Source organism: Mercenaria mercenaria, chromosome 1 (genome assembly GCF_021730395.1).
Source record: "Mercenaria mercenaria strain notata chromosome 1, MADL_Memer_1, whole genome shotgun sequence".
NCBI lineage: Eukaryota > Metazoa > Mollusca > Bivalvia > Venerida > Veneridae > Mercenaria > Mercenaria mercenaria.
Window position 1 is genome coordinate 109,691,150 of NC_069361.1, and position 25,617 is coordinate 109,716,766.

Here is a 25,617-nt window from a genome sequence, read left to right on the forward strand (position 1 = left end):
GTTTTTTCGTTACACAAGACCAGACTTCTTGTCCAGACTTACTCAAAAAAAAAAAGTTTGTGAAACATGTATGTTAAAATGACCTAGAATCATAAAACAGTAGAGGATTGTTTTATAGCCTGTGAAGTGTTCTCTTTAGGATTTTACTCAGCTAGGCCTGAGTTATGGCTAACTAAGTGAAAAATAAACATAAGGTTCTTAAAAATTTGTGTGGCAGGATGGGGGGGGGGGGGCACCTGTGTCCTATGGATACACATCTAGTTATTACTACAACTTAGCAATGAAAAAGTAGAGTATTTAGTCTGCATGTAGAATCTCACAGTCATGTTACAGTTGTAGGGTGGAATGGAACAGCTATATTTTATCGTAGAATCATGTATAGGCGATTTCGCTATATGTTTATATAGCAACTGCTGCGGATCGTGTTAGAATATACATTAATTCAGTTTGTGTTTAATTCTACTCGTGGGTTTATTTTCCAGGTTACCAGCAGACTTTTCTTTTGCATTTTATTTTGTTGTTCTGTATTTTTAACGGAATTGTGAAAGCCTTCTGAGGCAGTGAATGTCATTGACTTCACATCACTTGTCCCTAACTTTTGAATGTTCCGTGTTCAACTTGTTTCATCATGATTATAAGAACACCAACAGTCACTGATGTCATCGACTTTTTTGTGCACTAGTATGAAATTTCATCTTTTCTAATGAGACTAGATACTTTTGAAATAGAGACAGCATGCTCAAAGTGTTAGAAATTGTTCTGTCTTTTTAATCATGAAAATGCCTTGCTATTTGTTTGATTACAGGAAATATGCTGCAATTGTTTTCATGGCAAATCATCGTTTCGAGACAGGGAAGAAGCGTTTAAGCCATCTGAAATTTGATGATTTCTTGTTCTGTACAGAGCACATGATTGTCAACTGGTCCTATAGTGCAGCAGGTGAATAAAATTTAAAAAATGATTCATGATATTGAGGTTTAAATGAACGACTTTATGCAAAAACCAGTTAAGGATTTGCGACCAGTACGGATCAGTGTCAGCCTGCATAGCCATGCATTCTGATCTATATCTATACTGTTCGCATAAAGTTGCATACATGTGCTGAAATAGATGAACAAACAGTATGGATGTGCACTGATTTAGATCCCTGGTGGTTACAAAACCCTAACGTTGGTTTTTTGAACAGCGGCGCTCAAATTATCAGGTTACAGACTTGGCAGCTAGATCAGAATTGTTATATATACCAAAGCAGAGCTTAAATTCATGTCACATTTCCTTGTCCTCTGCTTGTCTGTTAGTCCGTAAATATATTAACCAAAGTGTTATGTTTCATTTCTTGCATCATGTAGATAAAAGATAGTTTTGTCTAATTTATGTAATGTTGACTATAAAACAGTGATGGGAAAAAATCCACTTGTATAAATCATGCTGTATACCACATATGCAGATCTATATACTGTTTAATAGATTTCATTATGAATTAAGTGGAAAATATGAACATGAGGTGTAATATACCAGCAGTAACAGCTAAGCTCCTTAAAAATGAGAAACTTAAAGAGTTAAAAATAATCCACTTGTTTTACTTTGGATTTCCTTCTTTGCTGCAGTTACTGCACAGTTTTAGTGGTAAAGATACCTTACAAAAATAAATCAATGATGGACCATTCCATTTTATAAATTTAGTAGGCTAAGGGCTAATGCCACACCTTGGTTAACATTTTGCCTGGGAGGTAATACCTGAGTAATCATTGAACACTTTGTATGGCAACTTCACATATTGCTTCCAAGTCATCAGTCCTACCAAAGCAGGCTTATCCGTCTCTCTGTGCCAAAAAGATAATCCTGCAGTAATTTCTAAAGTACAGTTTTTAGCCCACCATCATCAGATGGTGGGCTATTCAAATCACTCTGCGTCCGTGGTCCGTCGTCCTTCCCTCCGTCCGTCCGTCATTCCGTCCGTCCTTCCGTTAACAATTTCTCGTTATCGCATCTCCTCAGAAACTACCAGGGGGATTTTAACTAAACTTTGTCAGAATGATGTATTGGTACCCTAGTTGTGTCCCCCTGAAAATCAGACTGGTTCAATAATTTTTTAGTAAGTTATGGCCCTTTGTTTATTTCTATAATTTACATAGATTTATATAGGGAAAAACTTTGAAAATCTTCTTGCCCAAATCCACAGAGCCTAGGGCTTTGATATTTGGTATGAAGCATCATCTAGTGGTCCTCTACCAAGATGATTCAAATTATTTCCCTGGGGTCTAATATGGCCCGGCCCTGGGGGTCACATGGTTTATATAGACTTATATAGGGAAAAACTTTGAAAAACCTCTTGTCCAAAACCACAGGGCCTAGGGCTTTGATATTTTGTATGTGACATCATCTAGTGGTCTTCTACTAAGATTGTTCAAATTATCCCCCTAGTGTCAAATATGGCCCCGCCCCGGGGGTCACATGGTTTACATAGACTTATATAGGGAAAAACTTTGAAAATCTTCTTGTCCAAACCACAAAGCCTAGGGCTTTGATATTTGTAATGTAGCATCATCTAGTGGTTCTCTACCAAGTTTGTTAAAATTATCTCCCTAGGGTCAAAGATGGCCCCGCCCCAGGGATCACATGGTTCATATAGACTTATATAAGGAAAAGCTTTTAAAAATTTCTTGTCAATAACCTACAGCATTCAAATTTGGACCACATGTATGGTTTTGAGTGGCAAGATGAACCTTGACATGAGTTGACCTTGATTTTGACCTAGTGACCTACTTTCACATTTCTGTAGCTACAACCTTCAAATTTGGACCACATGCATAGTTTCGTGCACTGAAATAAACTTTGACCTTGACATTGAACTAGTGACCTACTTTCACATTTTTGAAGGTACATGTGGGCTTCAAATTTGGACCACATGCATAGTTTCGTCTTCCGAAATGAAATTTGACCTTGATTTTGACCCAGTGACCTACTTTCACATTTCTCAAGCTACAGCCTTCAAATTTGGACCACATGCATGGTTTTATGTACCGAAACAAACTTTGACCTTTACATTGACCTAGTGACCTATTTTCACATTTTTGAAGGTACAAGCTTCAAATTTAGACCACATGCATAGTTCTGTACTCCGAAATAAAATTTGACCTTGATTTTGACCTAGTGACCTACTTTCACATTTCTCAAGCTACATACAGCCTTCAAATTTGGACCACATGCATGGTTTTGTGTACCGAAACAAACTTTGACCTTTACATTGACCTAGTGACCTACTTTCACATTTTTGAAGGTACAGGCTTCAGATTTGGACCACATGCATAGTTTTTTATTCCGAAATAAAATTTGACCTTGATTTTGACCTAGCGACCTATTTTCACATTTCTCAAGCTACAGCCTTCAAATTCACGGGTATGAAACGTTGCCTGCGGCACAAAATGTGCCGCACTGAAATGAAGGCATTGCGCTTCCGACGGCGCAGGCATTGCGCAGGATGTTTACAAAAATAACGAGCAAGGTGAGTAAAATTGAATGTTTTTGGTTATTGTCTTTTTACAGTAAAAACTTTTTAGAAATCGGGGAATGCAGCGGGATGTAGTTGTGTCTTGCCGACAAATCCATGCCCAGTTTGTGAACAAATATGTAATATTGTTATTTTGCGCGTGTTTTTCATTGGATACAGTAACGTGAAAATTACAAAAGGAGTGAATATTCCGAGTCATTTCACCTCCTGCTGGAAAATAAATGATGTATTTCTGCAGTATATAATATAAAGACATGATATCTGATCGATTGAGATAAAATACATGCCTAGGAAAAGGCATATCCCCTCGTTCTGCCGACTTTTCAGTCCAGTGCCGCAGGCATCTCGATGGTGCCGCAGACATCGTGAGAGGCGCAGTCATCTTGAATACTATTGTAGTCAGGTTTGTGTAATTTCGACCTTCTAACATGTATTGAAGTACAAAAATATCAATAACAATGCTGTTCCTGCAGTTATTATAATAGTAAGACAAATCTTCTCAATCCGAACTTTGTAATATAAATAGGTAATATAAATAGGTATTTTAAGAACTTTGCAGTATTTTTTCTCGCTGTGTTTGGGAATGGGGCCAGGGAAAATCACGTCATTTTGTATCAAGTTGGGATTCATTTAGCAATATTCTATTACTAAATATCCCATTTGTAACAATTATTGATGCTTATAGTTCAAAGCAAGGTGTGAAAATCAGCATCCGAGCACAAAAACTGTCCCCCCCCCGGTGTCCCCTCCCAAAAAAATAATAAAAATAAATGAAAACAAAATAACAAAAATGAATAAATGGTGTGCTTCGCAAATTTTTTTTTTGAAATTCTCTCGCTAAGCTCGCGCTATGTTTTTCTGTAACAGTATATCAGCACAAATTTCACTGTTAAGTGCAGATATTTACATAGGAACGAAGAATATTTAAAACGATACTGTTCCCACGTTTTGTGTAGAAAAGAACCAATGAAAAAATGTCCAGTATGAGGCTTAACTTGTTCTAATCATTTCTGAAATTCGACAAAAATATTAATGTATTTTACTCACTCTTTGTTGTTCAACTATGATTTAGGTCTGTGCACTGACTACACATAAAGTTTTCGTCTGATCATATGGTGAAATGATTTCCTTTTTCCTTTTTATATACACTGAATCCATGTACATCCATCTGAAAATATAATATAAACAAGATATTTAACTATGGATAACTTCATTGCTTATTTTCCACACAAAACTTTGGAACGGTATCGTTTTAAGGGAAGTTTCATGTTTTTACGGTTTTTTTTGTGTGTCTTTTTTGCGTTCCTTTTCTTCAGAAAGCCCCCCAAACAGTGATATTTCGCCATTTTTTGGGGGGGGGGGGGCAAAATTCAGCTCATCGCTTATCAAAATAGTACGCCCAAACTGTAACAAAATACAACAAAAACAAACAAACAAAACTTGATGCCGAAACACAAACATCAAAATTGGTTGAAAACTGACAAAAGTTATGACAGTTTTTGTGCTCAAATGCTGGTTTTCATACCTTGCTTTGAACTTAGCATCAATAATTGTTACAAATTGGAATGTTTGGTAATTGAATATTGTTTTTCAGGAGAAAATAATCCTTATTCGATACAAAATGATGTGATTTTCTAAACTGAGAGGCATCTGGTCCCATCCCCCAAACGAGCAAGAAAACAAATATTGCAAACTTCTTAAAATACCTATTTATATTACAAAGTTCGGATTGAGAAGATTTATCTTACACAATAACTGGAGGAACAACATTGTTATTGATATTTTTGCACTTAAATACATCTTAGAAGGTCGAAATTACACGTACTACCGACTAAAATAGTATTCAAGATGACTGCGCCTCTCACGATGTCTGCGGCACCATCGAGATGCCTGCGGCACTGGACTGAAAAGTCGGCAGAACGTTGGGATATGCCTTTTCCTTGACATGTATTTTATCTCAGTCGATCAGATGTCATGTCTTTATATAATATACTATAGAAATACATCATTCCTTTTACAGCAGGATATGAAATGACTCGGAATATTCACTCCTTTTGTAATTTTCACGTTACTGTATCCAATGAAAAACACGCGCAAAATAACAATATTACATATTTGTCCACAAACTGGGCATGGATTTGTCGGCAAGACACAACTACATCCCGCTGCATTCCCCGATTTCTAAAAAGTTTTTACTGTAAAAAGACAATAACCAAAAACATTCAATTTTACTCACCTTGCTCGTTATTTTTGTAAACATCCTGCGCAATGCCTGCGCCGTCGGAAGCACAATGCCTTCATTTCAGTGCGGCACATTTTGTGCCACAGGCAACGTTTCATACCCGTGAAATTTGGACCACTTGCATAGTTTTGTATACCGAAATGAACTTTGACATTAAGATTGACCTTGTGACCTACTTTCACATTTCTGTAGCTACAGGCTTCAAATTTAGACCACATGCATAGGAACTTTGACCTTGACATTGACTTAGTGACCTACTTTCACATTTTTGAAGGTACAGGCTTCAAATTTGGACCACTTGCATACATTTGTGTTCTGAAGTGAAATTTGACCTTGATTTTGACCTAGTGACCTACTTTCACATTTCTCAAGCTACAGGCTTCAAATTTGGACCACTTGCATAGTTTTGTATACCGAAATAAACTTTGACCTTAAGATTGACCTAGTGACCTACTTTCAAATTCTTCAAACTTGATGTACATGCATAGTTTTGTGTACAAAGAACTTTGTCCTTGAAATTGATCTAGTGACCTATTTTCACATTTTTCAAGCTACAGCTTCGAATTTAGACCACATGCACAGTGTTGTGTACGGAAATGAAATTTGACCTTGAGCTAGTCAATAAGTCTTGAAATTTGGAACACACAAAAATGGCACATTGGTGGGCGCCAAGATCACTCTGTGATCTCTTGTTTCTCATGAAACTTTATAAATAAGTAGAGGGTAGCAAGGATGCACATCTTTTTATTTTGTTGCTACATCGAAAAATATGTGATTATAAATAGTTTAAAACATAACAAAAAGTAGATCCTGTTATAACGTTATAAGTGCAAGAGATATTTCCTAGAAATATGATTTTCATGCTACTTTGTCCCTCCATTTATTCTTCCATGCCCAGATGGTACTTGTGTAGTTAGAAAACAGTACATAATAGTACATCTATTAATTCAGTAGTTCTTATAGTTCAGTTTTAAAAAGAAATTGAAAAGCATTCAAATTTGACAATGTCCATGCTAAAAGATGTTTGAGTAAAATATTTCAAAACAACCTTTGTAATCGTCAAATTAAAGAAACAGAAAATTGCCATTTGTTATGCCAAACTTAATATATTTGTGCTGTTATCAAAGTTATGTTATTTTTAGCTCGACTATTCAAAGAATAGGGGAGCTATCCTACTCGCCCAGGCGTCTGCGTGAGCGTGAGCGTTAGCATGAGTGTCGCACAAATGTTAAAGTTTGCGTACCACCCCAAATATTTTCAAAGTCCATTGAGATACTGCTTTCATATTTTGCATACTTGTTTACCATCATGACCCCAGTCTGTAAAAAGGAGGAGGCAACTCTAACAAGCATTTTGACTGAATTATGGCCCCTTTTCGACTTAGAATAAATGTTAAAGTTTGCGTACCACCTCAAATATTTTCAAAGTCCATTGAGATATTGCTTTCATATTTTGCATACTTGTTTACCATCATGACCCCAGTCTGTAAAAAGGAGGAGGCAACTCTATCAAGCATTTTGACTGAATTATGGCCCCTTTTCGACTTAGAATAAATGTTAAAGTTTGCGTACCACCTCAAATATTTTCAAAGTCCATTGAGATATTGCTTTCATATTTTGCATACTTGTTTACCATCATGACCCCAGTCTGTAAAAAGGAGGAGGCAACTCTATCAAGCATTTTGACTGAATTATGGCCCCTTTTCTACTTAGAATAAATGTTAAAGTTTGCGTACCACCCCAAATATTTTCTAAGTCCATTGAGATATTGCTTTTATATTTTGCATACTTGTTTACCATCATGACCCCACTCTGTAAAAAGGAGGAGGCAACTCTGTCAAGCATTTTGACTGAATTATGGCCCCTTTCCGACTTAGAGTATGCTTATTGTAATGTTAAAGTTGTACTCATTGCTTATATTATACTTTCAAGCACTGAGAATAGTCGAGCGCGCTGTCCACTGGCAGCTCTTGTTTCTTTAAGTACTTACAGTGAAATATCGCACTCTCGAGCATCAATGGCTTGAGTTTCCGGGTGCACTCAAGCAATTACTGAGGTTCCGGTTGTTTTCCTTACGTTTTCAATATGAAATACCGGTAATCTAGACTTGGTCAAGCATTGATAACTCCATCATTTTAGCATGACACATGGTCCCTATGAATTGATTTATTCTTTGTTTTTGCTGACAATTTTGAGCTCCAGAGTCTAAATTGTTCACACCTTCAATAGTCAGAATAAATCATTATCAGGTGTTATAGAATTTTCTTATTTCACTAAAATTTCACTAAAATCACATGATACTTCATTTGTCTGTTTTTGTTTGACGATATATTTCGGCTAATGATGAGATTATTTGTTGATGAAAGGTTAAAGGAAAATAGTCTTATGTGTATATATACCGGTATTAAAGCGACTAAAAGTCTAACATTGACAGAAAATGTGATCTAGATTTGGAAAAAATTATGAGATTTAGAATAGGTCTTACTACTTTAGCACTTGTAAATAAAAGTCGTAGAAGACAATATTATTTATTGATATAAGATTGGAGAAGAATGTTATTTTATCAAAATTTATTCACGTTTAATGAAGGAAATAATAATGACTTGTTACGTGGTTTTGTAAAACTAAGACAATAATTATGAGATAATTTTTTTGTGTCATTTTGGAAAATTGTGTGCTTTTGTCACAATAATGTATTGAAATTTAAATTCCGAAAGTTAATTGGCCTGCATGTATGTTTCGGTTGGTAAACAGATGGTTCAAAACTCTGGGTAACTTGAACATTTTGCATGTCCTCTTGCCACTTCCCTGCATCACTGTCTTACTGTCTTTAATGGTTTGATTTTTTATGCCCCCAAAGGGAGGCATATTAGTTTTCAACTGTCCATCCGTTAGTTCGTCACAACGTTAACTTTTTGCATGAAGGCACTTTACTCTCGAACCACTGCACCCAGGACCTTCAGACTTCACATGCTGATAGTACTAATTGAGTACACGACCCCTATTGACTTTGGGGTCACCAGGTCAAAGGTCAAGGTCACCAGGTCAAAGGTCAAGGCGCTGCAGGGGTATTTGTTACCATTAGTGACAGCTCTTGTTTGATGACTATTTTAGAAACAATTCCCTGGAAGAAAAAGATAGTTGACCATGATGAATGATTATTGTAAAATAAAAGATTGGGCTTTTATATCAGTAATATGTTATCTCAATAATGTATGTCTGAGTATTTCTTCTCTCTTACAGAGTGTGATAATCATGAAGATATGGATGTTGATTTAGACAGAATGTTTTTACAGGAACTTAGAGACCTGAAAATACTCACTGAGAAAGAATATCTCGATGAACATAAAAAGTAAGTCAAAAGTGTATAATGATCTTGTATGGTTGCAGCAGTCTTACTGAGATATTGAACTTCCTGTCTAGAGGTCATGCCTACATTACAACTTGTTGCATTCTTAACTTACCTGAACCAAGGGTTACGGGAGAGTGACCTATTAGGTGGATGCTCTGGTGCCCTTGATCGTCTAACATTGTTTTCTCTAAATAACGTTTTTTTTTCATAAACCATTTTAATAATAGATTTACTCAAAATTTGGTCAAAGCATCATTGCATGTACTTACTTTGAGTTTTGCTTGGCTGAAAATAGAAAAATGTTTTAACAACTCATAAACTACGGTATGATGGCATATTTCTGCATCCACTTAAGCAGATAGTTTTCGCGAAAATTTGTATAGTTTTCATGAAAATTTAAAAACCTTTCATGAAAAGAAACTCTTGTCCTAAGTGAAAAAAATTCACGATTTTGCCAACGACTGCATGCGATAATAAATAAATGATTAAGACATTTTTTGCAAAACCATGCTTGTTTTCATGAAAAATGAATTATCTTGAAAAAATATCGTTTTTCCCACATACGATAATCTTGAAAATATTATGAAAATCTTACAAACTTTCAAGAAAAAAAAGAATATCGCGAAAATTTTTAACTTTACTGAAAATCGTCTGCTTAAGTTTATGCAGAAATAGGACAACAAAACGTTTGTTTTCACAAAAAATAAAGTTTTCGTGAAACTTTCTTTTTTTCATGATAACAGAAGTTGTCTTTATAGAGATATCTTTATGCAGTACTGGGCACTATTTTGACATATAGTCTCGGTAACCAGATAATATTTTCATGAAAACGTTCTCCAAAATTCAGGAAAGTTTATTCAATTTTTCACGAAAAGTATTGTTTTTTCTCGAAAGTACATAACATTTTCATGAAAATTTTATGATTATCATATGCAGAAATATGCCACCATAATAAACTGCTTGATAGATATTTGTCTTGCTTTGTCAAAAGCAGCTTGCATGTTTGTTTTTTTAGAAGTTTATTAGGTAAAGCATGTTACACAGTAGGCCACATTTATTTTAGTTTATGCTTAAATGTTGCAATATACAGTCTGATACAATGGTTAGATATTGTAGAATTTCCATCTTATAATACTGAATAATATATCCACCAAAAGAAAGTTTTGCATATGTAACTATTTCAGTTACTTGATGAACAGTTTGAAAACCAGTCTGACGAAGAAAAAGATAGTCGACCTTGAGGATAATTTTAAGGTATGAAAGTACTATGTTCACAAGTTATTATCCCCCGCCGATGAAATCGGGAGGGGGGTATTGAAATGGCATTGTCCGTCCGTCAGTCCTTCAGTCAGTCCGTCCGTCCGCAGCCATTTCTCAGTAACTACTTGGTAGAATTTCATGAAACTTGAAATAAACATGAACCAACATACTGCGATGATGCCCGTCAAGTTTTTTTTTTGATTGGTCAATTTCCCTCAGAGTTATTGTCCTTGATTTAATAAAAAATGTCTGTCTGCAGCCATTTCTCAGTAACTAACAGGTAGAATTTCATCAAATTTGAAATAGACATGAACCAAGATACTGCGCTGATGCCTGTCAAGTTTTTTTTTTGATAGGTCAATTTCCCTCAGAGTTATTGCCCTTGATTTAATGAAAAATGTCCGTCTGCAGCCATTTCTCAGTAACTAGCAGGTAGAATTTCATCAAACTTGAAATAGACATGAACCAAGATACTGCGACAATGCCCTTCAAGTTTTTTTTCGATTGGTCAATTTTCCATTTAGTTATTGCCCTTTAATTGTTTAAAAATCCACAGATCTGTACATAACAAACCAACCAATTGGAAGAATTTCATTAAACTTCTTCCATTCTTTTCCATGCACATTTATTATAAACATGTGATGTTGTGTACCTACACCTGGTCACCACCTTACATTGGTCACCCCCCCCCCCCCCCCCCCCCCCCCCCCCCCTCCCATTTTTTTTTATGCCTCCAAAGGGAGGCATATAGTTTTTGAACCGTCTGTCCGTCTGTCAGTCTGTCCGCAATTTTCGTGTCCGGTCCATATTTTTGTCATCAATGGATGGATTTTCAAATAACTTGGCATGAATGTGTACCACAGTAAGACGACGTGTCGCGCGCAAGACCCAGGTCCGTAGCTCAAAGGTCAAGGTCACACTTAGACATTAAAGGACAGTGCATTGATGGGCTTGTCCGGTCCATATCTTTGTCATCCATGGATGGATTTTCAAATAACTTGGCATGAATGTGTACCACAGTAAGACGACGTGTTGCGCGCAAGACCCAGGTCCGTAGCTCAAAGGTCAAGGTCACACTTAGACATTAAAGGATAGTGCATTGATGGGCGTGTCCGGTCCATATCTTTGTCATCGATGGATGGATTTTCAGATAACTCGGCATGAATGTGTACCATAGTAAGACGACATGTCGCGCGCAAGACCCAGGTCCGTAGCTCAAAGGTCAAGGTCACACTTAGACATTAAAGGATAGTGCATTGATGGGCGTGTCCGGTCCATATCTTTGTCAACCATGGATGGATTTTCAAATAACTTGGCATGAATGTGTACCACAGTAAGACGACGTGTCGCGCGCAAGACCCAGGTCTGTAGCTCAAAGGTCAAGGTCACACTTAGACGTTAAAGGTCATTTTTCATGATAGTGCATTGATGGGCGTGTCCGGTCCATATCTTTGTCATTCATGCATGGATTTTAAAATAACTACGCATGAATGTGTGGCACAGTAAGACAACGTGTCGCGCGCAAGACCCAGCTCCGTAGGTCAAAGGTCCTAAACTCTAACATCGGCCATAACTACTCATTCAAAGTGCCATCGGGGGCATATGTCATCCTATGGAGACAGCTCTTGTTTTTTTTTTTTTTTCATTTTTCGTTTTCTACCAATATTTATTATCAACATGTAAACTGTTGTATCCTCACCCCCCCCCCCCCCCCCCCCCCCCAAACAAACCATTCATTTTCTTTTAATTTGATTTGACTAATGAAATTATTTGCTTCTTGGTAACATTCTTAACTTTTTGCAGGATATATTTTTTTGCCATTTCTCAACTCTGACCCTTTCGGCGGGGGATTCCAATTCATCGAATTTGCTTGTTAGATTTATTTTGGGAAAATGTGCAAGTTTCACAACTGAAATAATGCACATCTTTGGTTGAAACAAATGTGCATACTGGTATTTCTTTATACAAAGTTAAAACTATTTATTGGAAAAATCTTTTCCCAGTGCCCATTTTCTGTTTTCCCTCTCCTGACAACAATTGCTTCAAGTGATATCTGCACCAAAACCATTTGATCAATTTCAACTTATCTTCATAGGGATGCCCCTTGGATGGTCCTCTTTCTATGTAGTACTCTGGTTGACAATGCCACAGAAAAGAAAAGAAACTTTTAAAATCTTCTGGTCAGACTCTAGAAGCCTGATATTGAAATAATTCCATGTGTGAACTTCTTTGTTTCCTATTGGTTGAAAAAAAATGCCAGGAGAAGGTGTTGCTACTTTTACAGATATGAGTTTAGTGTGAACTTTCAAAATCTTCTTGTCAAAAACTACTGGCAAGATTAAAAAAAAGGTAACTTCACATAAATATTTTGCGGGTGACCCTTTACCAATATTGTTCTTTAGATATTATTTTGATTCATCAAAAACCATGGCTGCCAGTGCCACAAAAAGTTATTTAAAGAAAAAATCTTCAAATGTTATTTTCCGCTCTAAACAGCTGGCTGAGTTATTCACTGAAATATTCCTTAATCAGCCCTGCAATATTGTTCTAAATCTTGTTTTATAAACAGTACATGGTTGCTGGAGGTGAACATAGTTTTCCCAGTTTGAAAATTTCTCCTCTGAATTTGTAGGCCAATTTTATAAGTAAGTAAATAAATTGGCACTAAAGTTTCTTGAATGAATCTTTTCTAAATTTGTTACATGTTTTAGCTGTAATATTTTAATATTTGGGTGGGCAAATTAGGGCCATTATGGCCCTCTTCTTAGATATGCAGTAATGAATTACTCTGAACCAATGTTAGACATGCACAGTCAAACAAGCAACATAAACTTTCATATTGTAACAATAATTAAACTGGCATGTAACACTATCCAAATGGTTTGCCTTTCAGCATTGATTTTGCTGTGTTCATTTAATGTTAAAGGTTCCAGCAATACAACAATATTCATATTATGGGTATGAAAATGTAAATTTTTATTGCTTTAATATGAATAATACATGTATTCAGTGTATTTATTACGATGCATTTGTAACATATTCTTTGAAAATGTTTCAGTAGTCAACAACCTCTATTGATTCATTAAAAACTGGAGTTGCCTCCCTTGACCCATAGATTTATAGTAATAAGAGTTGTTTTCTGATTTTTTTTGGGTTTTAAATCAAAGTGATACAATTTAGGTGATACTGCTTTCATCGATTAAGATAGATCGCAAGTGCCCCAAGTGGCAATAATCCAGACACAAGCAGGCACCTGAGAAGAATCACCCTCCCTGAGGTAGATCGCAAATGCCCCTAGTGGCAATAATCCAGACACAAGCAGGCCTTTGAGAAGAATCTCCCTCCCTACAGGAAGCCATTTGGATGACTTCCTGACATGACAGAATTCTACATGTCAAACATGGTTTCAGTCCCACAGTGGTGAGGGGCAAGTGATTAGAAGGCAGCAGCCTTAGCCACTCAGCCATGGAGGTCCTTTTTTGCACCACAGTAATAAAAGCTTGAGCTATCCTGAACATATTTCACATGTGACCTTTAACTTTGGTAGAAGCAAGTAAATGTTTATAAATGATGATTCATTTCATACCAGTTCAGATTATTGCAGCCAATAAAATAAAATCTGAGAAACGAATCCTGGAAGGGACAAACATCTCAGCTGTGTTTTAAACAGTACATTAGGCCACATTTTGCTAATAAGTTGCAATGCCAACCATTTGTTTGTAATCTATTACTGGTCATATACCTTTCTTCAGTAATACAATTCATTATTAAATTTTAATGTTTGATAACATTTGTGTTGTCAACAAAATGCCTGTAATATGTATTTGTAGGGAAAGTACCATGGTTCAAATTACAAAAAGTACTTATTTTTATAATGAAAACTACAGAGGATAAAATCATGTTCAATGGTAGCAGAAACTTATTGGGTAGAATCAGCAGAGAACAAGTCCTAGTCAGAAAGAGTTTGAAATTGAAAAGCTTTTCTGACCACTAACTTGACCCTTCATCTATTTCAGAACTTGTCAAAATCAATCATCTCCATTGCTTATGGATTAAACCACAGTAAAGAAGTCCGAAATTACTTTGTAGATGTCATAGAAAAGGTAAGATTTTGTCAGTAGATCACTTCTTGTTGCAGAATTATGCTTCTATGGCTATGGGTAGAACCAGTGACTACTTACCGCATGGTTGTTAGTTCAAGTTCCCGTGAGACTGGCATTTGACTGCAGTCTCCTTAGACATCCAGGAAGAAGTTATTGTCACCAATCAGAGTATACTTTGTAGGAAATTTCTCTATACTTACTATATATAAATTACTGTCTTTAGATTTTTCTTTCATACCTTTCTTGGCTTTAATAAGGGGTGAATGCAAAAGAGGTCTATGTGCAAATAGATAAAGAGGCACTTAGACTTCTTTCGCATTCAGCCTTCCTTATGTTCACATGTCTTCCTGCATTATGATTTTCCTCTGAAAAATTTGTAATATTGTTTTTGTTTTATCATTGATTTTATTTTTAATACCGATTTTTTTTATTCCTAATGGTACATTTATAAAATTCTATAACCTGAGTTGGTTAAAAAACAGAAACATTTTCTTTTTCATGAATTTTTGAAATATGCCTTTAGATTTTCTGTAACTAAGAATTGGAATATAATTTTATACACACAGGTTATAGAGCCATTCATGATGGCCATGTGGACTGAGGATGATATGGCACGATTCCTGAACATGTACAAAGAGTCCTGTTTAAGATTATCTGTCTTCAGGTAGGTGTAAATATTTTTGTACACATTTATTATCTTGGTATTTCCTGGTTAGGTTTTCTGATTGAATGATTTTTAGCTCGACTATTCGAAGAATAAGTAGAGCTATCCTACTCACCACGGCGTCGGCGTCGGCGTCGGCGTCACACCCTGGTTAAGTTATTCGTACCAGTCCACATTTTGACAAAGTCTTTTGAGATAAAGCTTTGAAACTTTCAACACTTGTTTACCATCACCATGTCCAGTTATAGGCAAGAGTACATAACTCTGTCAAGCATTTTGACTGAATTATGGCCCCTTTTGACTTAGAAATCTTGGTTAAGTTTTTCGTACCAGTTCATATTTTGGCAAAGTCTTTTGAGAAAAAGCTTTGAAACTTTCAACACTTGTTTACCATCACCATGTCCAGTTGTAGGCAAGAGTACATAACTCCATCAAGAATTTTGGTTGAATTATGGCCCCTTTTTGACTTAGAAATCTTGGTTAAGTTTTTCGTACCAGTCCACATTTTGACAAAGTCTTTTGAGATAAAGCTTTGAAACTTTCAACACTTGTTTACCATCACAATGTCCAGTTGTAGGCAAGAGTACATAACTCCATCAAGCATTTTGACTGAATTATGGCCCCTTTTGACTTAGAAATCTTGGTTAAGTTTTTCGTACCAGTTTATATTTTGTGTAAAGTGTTTGACATATGGCTTTGAAACTTTTATATCTTGTTCAGTATAATAGTCTCTATCAATAGGCAAGAGTACGTAACTCTCTCGTCTTTTTTGGCTGAATTATGGCCCTTTTTGAACTTGGAAATTGGTTTTGTTTTATATATGTCCATGTTTTGTCAAGACTATTTGACATTTTGGCTTTTAAACTTTAAACACTTGTTTATCATTATGATTTCCATCTGTAGGCAAGAGTACATAACTCTGACAACTATTTTGACTGAATTATGGCCCTTTTTGGACTTTGAAATTTGTTCAGTTTTTTTTAACAAGTCAGCGTTTTGTCAAAACTATTTGAACTGTGGCTTTGAAACTTTTAACACTAGTTTATCAACATGATTTCCATCTCTAGGCAAGAGTACATAACTCTGTCAACTATTTTGACTGAATTATGGCCCTTTTTGGACTTGGAAATTAGTTAAATTTTTCATATAAGTCCATGTTTTGCCAGACATATAACTTAACATATTTGCCATCATGGTCACACATTGCCAGTTAGTGCAAGACTAATCGATATCCACAAATATAGGAACATTTTTTGTTTAATCCATTTTTTTGTTTAGTCTGAAAAACTATGGAAATATTTTGACCCCATTCTTCAATCAATTCTTCGAATAGTCGAGCGCGCTGTCATCCGACAGCTCTTGTTTCACTTAGTTAATGCCATTTGATTATTATACATAAAGTCATACTGTGAATAAAATCTTTGAAGAATGAGTAAAGCATTTGACCATTTAGTTTAAACATATTTATTCCCAAGAGTACATTACATAGATTTGTACAATTACAACAACAAGTTAACATGATATTAAGGAAAGGACAGGAATGAAGACATGTCTTGTAAAATGTTTCTCCTTGAATTGACCATTTCTTCAGTATCTACTACAAAATATGGTTTTAACTCTGCATCATATGCTAGAATTTTGTCTCCCCCCACAGTGTCTCTTTGACTTTTGCTCCTGTCCCCTATTGACTTCTTGCCTATACAACTATGCATTGGGGGAGACATGCACTTTTCTACAAAAGCATCTTCTAGTTAATTTTAAAAATTGGTTTAAATAGTTTTGGTTTAACAATAAATCATCACCTTGTTTGAAGGTTGTGTAATTACAGGATCCATACAAACCATGAGAAGTCATTGATTTTGATGCTAGTCCTTGAAAATGACAGCCTAAAACATCTGAAAATTGTGAAGTGCTCGATTTTCACTGAAAAGTCATTGAAAAATATTTTATCAGCAACTTATGTTGTGGAAAGAATAATTTTAAAAATAAAATAGACAAAAAGATGAAACGAAGTCCCTTATTGACACAGTGTCATAAATGGCCTTTTTATGCTCCCCAAAGGGCGAGCATATAGTTGCCACTTTTTCCGTCCTTCCGTACGTCTGTCCGTCACACTTTTGTCCTGAGTATAACTTGAAAAGTATTAATGGCATTTGGTTGAAACTTCACATAATCATAGAGGCCATTGAGACAAAATGCACTGTTAAAGAATCATAACTCTACCTTACCTAGTTTTGGAACTATCTCCCTTTATTATACAAAATAAGGCTTGTCCAGAGCATTACTTGAAAAGTATTAATGGCTTTTCATTGAAACTTCACAAAATGATAGAGGCCATTGACAGGAAGTGCAGTGTCAAAGAACCATAACTCTTTCTTACCTAGTTTTTAGCTCACCTGAGCAATGCTCAGGTGAGTTTTTCTGATCGCTCGATGTCCGTCGTCTGTCGTCTGTCTGTCAACATTTAGCTTGTTATGCGATAGAGGCTGTATTTTTCAATTAATCTTCATGAATATTGGTCAGAATGATAACCTTTATGAAATCTAGGCCGAGTTCGAAAATGGGTCATCTCGGGTCAAAAACTAGGTCACTAGGTCAAATCAAAGAAAAACCTTGTGTATACGATAGAGACTGTATTTTTCAATTAATCTTCATGAATATTGGTCAGAATGATAACCTTGATGAAATCTAGGCCGAGTTTGAAAATGGGTCATTTCGGGTCAAAAACTAGGTCATTAGGTCAAATCAAAGAAAAACTTTGTGTATGCGATAGAGGCTGTATTTTTCAATTGATCTTTATGAATATTAGTCAGAATGATTGCCTTGATGAAATCTAGGCCGAGTTCGAAAATGGGTCATCTCGGGTCAAAAACTAGGTCACTAGGTCGAATCAAAGAAAAACCTTGTGTATGCAATAGAGGTAGTATTTTTCAATTAATCTTCATGAATATTGGTCAGAATGATAACCTTGATGAAATCTAAGCCGAGTTTGAAAATGGGTCATCTCGGGTCAAAAACTAGGTTATTAGGTCAAATCAAAGAAAAACCTTGTGTATGCGATAGAGGCTGTATTTTTCAATTCTTCTTCATGAATATTAGTCAGAATGATAACTGATGAAATCTAGGCCGAGTTCGAAAATGGGTCATCTCGGGTCAAAAACTAGGTCACTAGGTCAAATCAAAGAAAAACCTTGTGTATGCGATAGAGGCTGTATTTTTCAATTGATCTTCATGAATGTTGGTCAGAATGATTGCCTTGATGATATCTAGGCTGAGTTTGAAAATGGGTCATCTCAGGTCAAAAACTAGGTCACTAATTCAAATCAAAGAAAAGCCTTGTGTATGCGATAGAGGCAGTATTTTTCAATTGATCTTCATGAATTTTGGTCAGAATGATTACCTTGATAAAATCTAGGCCAAGTTTGAAAACGGGTCATCTCAGGTCAAAAACTAGGTCACTAGGTTAAATCAAGGAAAAACCTTGTGTATGCGATAGAGAATGTATTTTTCAATTGATCTTCATGAAATTTGGTCAGAATGATTACCGTGATGAAATTTAGACCAAGTTCGAAAATGGATCATCTGGGGTCAAAAACTAGGTCACTAGGTCAAATCAAAGAAAAACCTTGTGTATGCAATAGAGGCTGTATTTTTCAACTGATCTTCATGAAATTTAGCCAGAATGATTACCTTGATAAAATCTAGGCCGAGTTCGAAAATGGGTCATCTGGGGTTAAAAACTAGGTCACTAGGTCAAATCGAAGAAAAACATTGTTTATGCAATAGAGGCTGTATTTTTCAATTGATCTTCATGAAATTTTGTCAGAGTGATTGCCTTGATGTAATCTAGGTCAATTTTGAATATGGATTATCTGAGGTCAAAAACTAGGTAACCAGGTCAAATTAAGGAAAAATCTTGTGTATGCGATAGAGACTGTTTTTTTTCAATTGATTTTTATGAATTTTGGTCAGGATGATTGCCTTAATGAAATCTAGGTCAAATTTGAATATGGGTCATCTGAGATCAAAAACTAGGTCACTTGGTCAAATCAAAGAAAAAACTTGTGTATGTGATAGAGGCTGTATTTTTCAATTGATCTTCATGAATTTTGGTCAGAATGATTGCCTTGATAAAATCTAGGTCGAGTTTGAACATGGGTCATCTAGGGTCAAAAACTAGGTCATATCTAAGAAAATGCTTGTTTTATCGCAAGAGACCAATTTTTTTGTCCAATCTTAATGAAAATTGGTCAGAATATTTGTTTCCATGAAATCACTAGGTCAAACATGTTTCACACTGTTATGGAGTGCTTCTTAGGTGAGCGACCTAGGGCCATCTTGGCCCTCTTGTTTTAATTATCTCCCTTCATTATACAAAAAAGGCTTGTCCGGAGCATTACTTGGAATGTATTAATAGCATTTCATTGAAACTTCACAAAATGATAGAGGCCATTGACGGGAAGTGCATTGTCAAAGAACCATAACTCTACTTTACCTAGTTTTTGAATTATCTCCCTTTATTATACAAAATAAGTCTTATCCAGAGCATTACTTGAGAAGTATTAATGGCATTTCATTGAAACTGCACAAAATGATAGAGGCAAAATTACACTTAATGAGATGTCCCTTGCTTAATTATCTCCCTTTAATCAATTTTCTTCTTTTTATTATCTCCATTTTTTTAGCTCGACTATTCATAGAATAGTGAGCTATTGGACTCGCCCATGCGTCGGCGTCCGCGTCCGCGTCCCGATTTTGGTTAAGGTTTTGTATGTAAGCTGGTATCTCAGTAACCACTAAGTCTTGTGGGAATGGATTGAAACTTCACACACTTAATCACTGTGACAAACTGACTTACATTGCACAGGTTCCATAACTCTATTTTGCTTTTTTACAAAATTATGCCCCTTTTTCGACTTAGAAATTTTTGGTTAAGGTTTTGTATGTAAGCTGGTAACTCAGTAACCACTTGTGGGAATGGATTGAAACTTCACACACTTATTCACTGTGATGAACTGATCTACATTGCACAGGTTCCATAACTCTATTTTGCTTTTTTACAAAATTATGCCCCTTTTTCGACTTAGAAATTTTTGGTTAAGGTTTTGTATGTAAGCTGGTATCTCAGTACTTACTAATGGGAATGGATTGAAACTTCACATACTTGTTCACTGTCATGATCTGACATGCACTAAGCAGGTCCCATAACTCTACTCTCTTTTTTTTTCAAAATTATGCCCCTTTTTCGACTTAGCAGTTTTTGGTTAAATTTTTGTATGTAATCTGATATCTCAGTATCCACTAATTGGAATGGATTGAAACTTCACACACTTGTTCACTGTCATGATTTAACATGCACTGTGAAGGTTCCATAACTCTACTTGGCATTTTTACAAAATTATGCCCCTTTGACTTAGCAGTTTTTTGTTAAGTTTTTGTATGTAAGCTGGTATCTCAGTATCCACAAATTGGAAAGGATTGAAACTTCACACACTTGTTCACTGTCATGATATGACATGCAGTACAGAGGGTCAATACCTCTACTTTGCATTTTACAAAATTATGTCCCTTTTTCAACTTTTGTATTCATTCAATTGACAAGGCTGTTGAATAGTCGAGCGTTGCTGTCCTCCGACAGCTCTTGTGTTTGTTTCTAATACGTTATTCCGCATATTGGGACAAGCACATGCATCAGGGAGCATCATTCGGTTTTACCGGTTCCTTGTATTACACTTAACAAAATGCAATTTTTATTGTAACACTGTTTTGGAAGTAGCTGATAAAGTTGTTGGAACTAAGTTTTACAAGACACTGTTTGGAGAAAAATAGTCCTTGAAAAGTAAAGTTAATACTTGAAGTCCTTTAAAATCACTAGAATTCTGTATGAACAGTGACAGTAAAATTTAAGTAATGTTTATCCTCTTGTATATTTATTGTGTAATTTCAAGTCATTCGCAAGGTAATTGAAGAATTAAATAAATTCCTTTTTGGTGCCAATTGATTTGTTGTCACATCTGATATGAGGATTAAGTCTGTGGTCCAGTTTCCACAACATTTCAATGTGTTAAGACAGTAATCTGTTCGTATTTGAATTCAGTTGCTGCACATTTCATATTTACTTTATCGCTGAATATTTTATGTTACCTTTGATGCTAAATATTTCCTGTTAACTTTGATTTCAGAACTTTACCAAACCTGGTTACAGTATGGGAGAGATATATGAACACCTTCACCAAATGTTGCCTAAAGATGTACCGTAACTAACTGTGCAACCATTATTCTTCATGTTCATTTACGAAGCCTTGTCAAATGTATAGCTGTGTCCAACGATATTTCAAATGAGTTTTAAAACCAGTCTAAGATCTTCAGCATTTGATTGGTTGATTCTGAGGTGAATCTAACAATTAACCAATGGCAAGGTTTCAAGTTGTATTCGGAGACTGGTTGCCAAGCTCAGATTTTTATGTTGAATCCTGTTGTTACTTCTCATGTTATTTTTCAAGAGACTGTGAAAACACATTAATCAAACTGTAGCATTGTGTTTCCTCAGCTGTGCAACAATTCATTCTTAAACTGCTGGTCCATTAGAAAATTGCAATGTATGTATTTTAGAAGTTGGTGATGAAGTTCATGCATTTACTTTCTGCTGATCACCTTTATTGGTATTAAAGACAGATGTAGAACACCCCCTGTTCTTGTGCATCTGTTACTGTAAAATAATTTAATTTTGTGGGCATTAAATGTCATAAATGGATTTGGCAAAAACAACCATTTCTTGAGGACATGAATATGTTGATTTCAAATTTTAAGAATGACATAAATGGAATGTTTTTAGCTCACCTGTCACAAAGTGACAAGGTGAGCTTTTGTGATCATGTGGTGTCCGTCGTCCGTCCTTGCGTGCGTCCGTCCGTGCGTGCGTGCGTCTGTAAACTTTTGCTTGTGACCACTCCAGAGGTCACATTTTTCATGGGATCTTTATGAAAGTTGGTCAGAATGTTCATCTTGATGATATCTAGGTCAAGTTCGAAACTGGGTCACGTGCCGTCAAAAACTAGGTCAGTAGGTCCAAAAATTGAAAAACCTTGTGACCTCTCTAGAGGCCATATATTTCACAAGATCTTCATGTGAATTGGTCAGAATGTTCACCTCGATAATATCTAGGTCAAGGGCGAAACTGGGTCACATGCGGTCAAAAACTAGGTCAGTAGGTCTAAAAATAGAAAAACCTTGTGACCTCTCTAGAGGCCATATATTACACAAGATCTTCATGAAAATTAATCAGAACGTTTATCTTGATGATATCTAGGTCAAGGTTGAAAGTGGATCACGTGCCATCAAAAACTAGGTCAGTAGGTCAAATAATAGAAAAACCTTGTGACCTCTCTAAAGGCCATATTTTTCATGGGATCTGTATGAAAGTTGGTCTGAATGTTCATCTTGATGATGTCTAGGTCAGATTTGAAAGTGGGTCACGTGCCGTCAAAAACTAGGTCAGTAGGTCAAATAATAGAAAAACCTTGTGACCTCTCTAGAGGCCATATTTTTCAATGGATCTTCATGAAAATTGTTCTGATTGTTCACCTTGATGATATCTTGGTCAGTTTCGAAACTGGGTCACGTGCCATCAAAAACTAGGTCAGTAGGTCTAAAAATAGAAAAACCTTGTGACCTCTCTAGAGGCCATATATTTCATGAGATCTTCATGAAAATTGGTCAGAATGTTCACCTTGATGATATCTAGGTCAAGTTTGAAAGTGGGTCACGTGCCATCAAAAACTAGGTCAGTAGGTCAAATAATAGAAAAACCTTGTGACCTCTCTAGAGGCCATATTTTTCAATGGATCTTTATGAAAATTGATCTGATTGTTCACCTTGATGATATCTTGGTCAGTTTCGAAACTGGGTCACGTGCGGTCAAAAATTAGGCCAGTAGGTATAACAATAGAAAAACCTTGTGACCTCTCTAGAGGCCATATTTTTCATGAGATCTTCATGAAAATTAGTGAGAATGTTCACCTTGATGATATCTAGGTAAAGTTCAAAACAGGGTCACGTACCTTCGAAAACTAGGTCAATAGGTCAAATAATAAAAAAACCTTTTGACCTCTCTAGAGACCATATTTTTCAGTGGATCTTCATGAAAATTGGTCGGAATTTTTATCTTGATAATATCTAGGTCAACTTCAAAACTGGGTCACATAAGCTCAAAAACTAGGTCACTATGTCAAATAATAGAAAAAACGACGTCATACTCAAAACTTGGTCATGTGGGAAGAGGTGAGCGATTCAGGACCATCATGGTCCTCTTGTTTTCTTGTTGGGATTTAATTTGTAGGCTGAAACAACATGAAATCTATGAAAAGTAACCCCCCCCCCCCTCCCCAGAGTAACGATAATTGTTTTACAGTATTTTGCAGACACTGTGAAAGGGCTATTATACTGTGCAATTATACTTGTGTTTCCTTTTTATCTGACAGCATATATGTTGGAATGCTTGAAGGGACCATAGGTACTGATCAGTATGTTTAGAAAACATGCATTCCATTGGTCATTTATCAGAAGCTTTACTGTGTTGCTTTAACATTTTATCTTTTTATTGTAATAATTACTGATTTATTTGAAAATAAAGGTTCTGTAAAGTAAAAATTTGTAGTTTTTCTGATTTTTGTAAAAATTATTTAGGCCAGTATTTGGAATATTTTCCTCTTAAAAATGCTCTCAAAACACAATTTAGGGCCATCAGCCTTTGATGTGCTCATTCTGGAAAAACTGATGTATTGTATAAGGTTAGAGACCACCAATTCTTTTCCCATAGACTTACATTATAACACTATGGCGTGTTCATGTCCATGTTCAGTTTATTTGCATTAAGGCCACCGGCCCATACACGTATATACAAATATACAATTTATCAAGTTGTCATGACAGCATGTTAGAATGTTCATTATGTAACTAAGTAATACATACAATGGCACATACTTTATCAAATAACATAAATATACTGATATATTTACATATCTAAACTATTATCTCAGACCGAAGCTTAAAAGCATAATATATAAACATGGCTAAACTACGTAACATATCTTCATTTTTACATGACATTAGCATATTAAATTTATGCAAACTTGCATGTTCCCAGTATTGTTTAGGTATGTACTTTAAATGTAGATTTTCGTAGATTGGACATTTTAAGAGGAAATGGTATTCACACTCAATTATGTTATCGCAGTGTATACAAAAAACGATTGTCTCTTGGTATTCCAATATGTGTATGACCCATAAATCGAAACGTGTATATCTAATTACATGTTTTTCAAGAACTATCCTAGTTCTACCAAAATATCGGACTTTATTTAAGTAATTTTCGTGTGAATGAGATGACCCCCTGTGTACATTGTTGGCATGGTGGGAGAAATTTGTTTCATAAAACGTTTTTTCAATACACATAAAATGTAGCAAATTTTGTCAAAATGTATAAGGAAATACTGTAAATGTAGTAAATAATCTCAATTTTAAAAAAAATAATCACTTCTTGGGTTTGTTTACATGACTGACCAATTAGAATGCACAGACGTTACCTTATTCCCATGTATACACTTACCTCATTCCCAGTCCGGGTCGGTATGTCAAAGGTCATTTACGGAGCTAAAAAGGTCAAAGTTGTCTATCGTTGTAGATGACGGTGTGCAGAACGCATGAACCGGGTTAGTAGGTCAAAGGTCAAGGTAAAAAAATGAGCTTAAAGGTCAATTTTAACACTCGTATTTCCTGTCCGCAGCATAACTAATAACCATTCAAGGTAAACTTCATGTATAGGTAGATGGTGATGAGACGATATGCAAAGCTTATGAACAGGGTCGGTAGGTCAAAGGTCAAGGTCACAACTCTTTTTCTGTCATACTTTCTGTTAAGAGCATAACTTAATAACCATTCAAGGTGTTGATTTCAACCTTGGAAACAAACAAAAGCAAGAACAAATTAGCATATAGGTGAGTGATGATGTGATGTGCAGAACGCATGAACTGGGTCAGTAGGTCAAAAGTCCAGGTCGTGAATGGAGTTCAAATGTCAAATCTGTCTTTCGTATTTGGTGTCCAGTGTACTACTTAACAAGAGCTCCTCCTAACTAGGTATAATGCTTCCGTTCGCAAGCAGAATAGTACAGGGCGTTAAAAATGGTCATTAAAAATTGAATTCAATGCGTGTGGGACGGGAGCCATTGAACCTTAAATCAAAAGGGATCTTCCGCAAATGGTACTTGTCATTATGTAAAATTTGAAAGCCGTAGCTGTATATTGTACTTCCTGACTTGGGGCCCCAGAAACGAACAAGTTACCTGTGACCTTGATGTTTGAGCCACCAAATAAATAGGGTCTTCCTCTAGTAGTACTCGATAAATGTGTGAAGTTTGAAAGCTGTAACTTTATACCTTATGAAGTCTGGAAGCCTTTTTAGCTCGACTTTTCGAAGAAAAAGTAGA

General features: G+C 35.7%; 1 protein-coding gene across 2 annotated transcripts in view; it reads left to right on the forward strand.

The window, feature by feature from the left end:
• The window catches only part of LOC123526808 (acidic fibroblast growth factor intracellular-binding protein-like), a 59,931-nt gene extending 36,151 nt beyond the window's left edge, over positions 1-23,780 (forward strand). For both annotated transcript variants that reach the window (XM_045306058.2, XM_045306063.2), the window contains exons 6-11: positions 806-939; positions 8,996-9,104; positions 10,289-10,358; positions 14,381-14,467; positions 15,034-15,131; positions 21,314-23,780. In XM_045306058.2, the coding sequence (XP_045161993.1) occupies positions 806-939; positions 8,996-9,104; positions 10,289-10,358; positions 14,381-14,467; positions 15,034-15,131; positions 21,314-21,395 (580 nt within the window). In that variant the 3' untranslated portion in view covers positions 21,396-23,780. The remainder of the gene's footprint in view (positions 1-805; positions 940-8,995; positions 9,105-10,288; positions 10,359-14,380; positions 14,468-15,033; positions 15,132-21,313) is intronic.
• Positions 23,781-25,617: the final 1,837 nt, after the last annotated feature.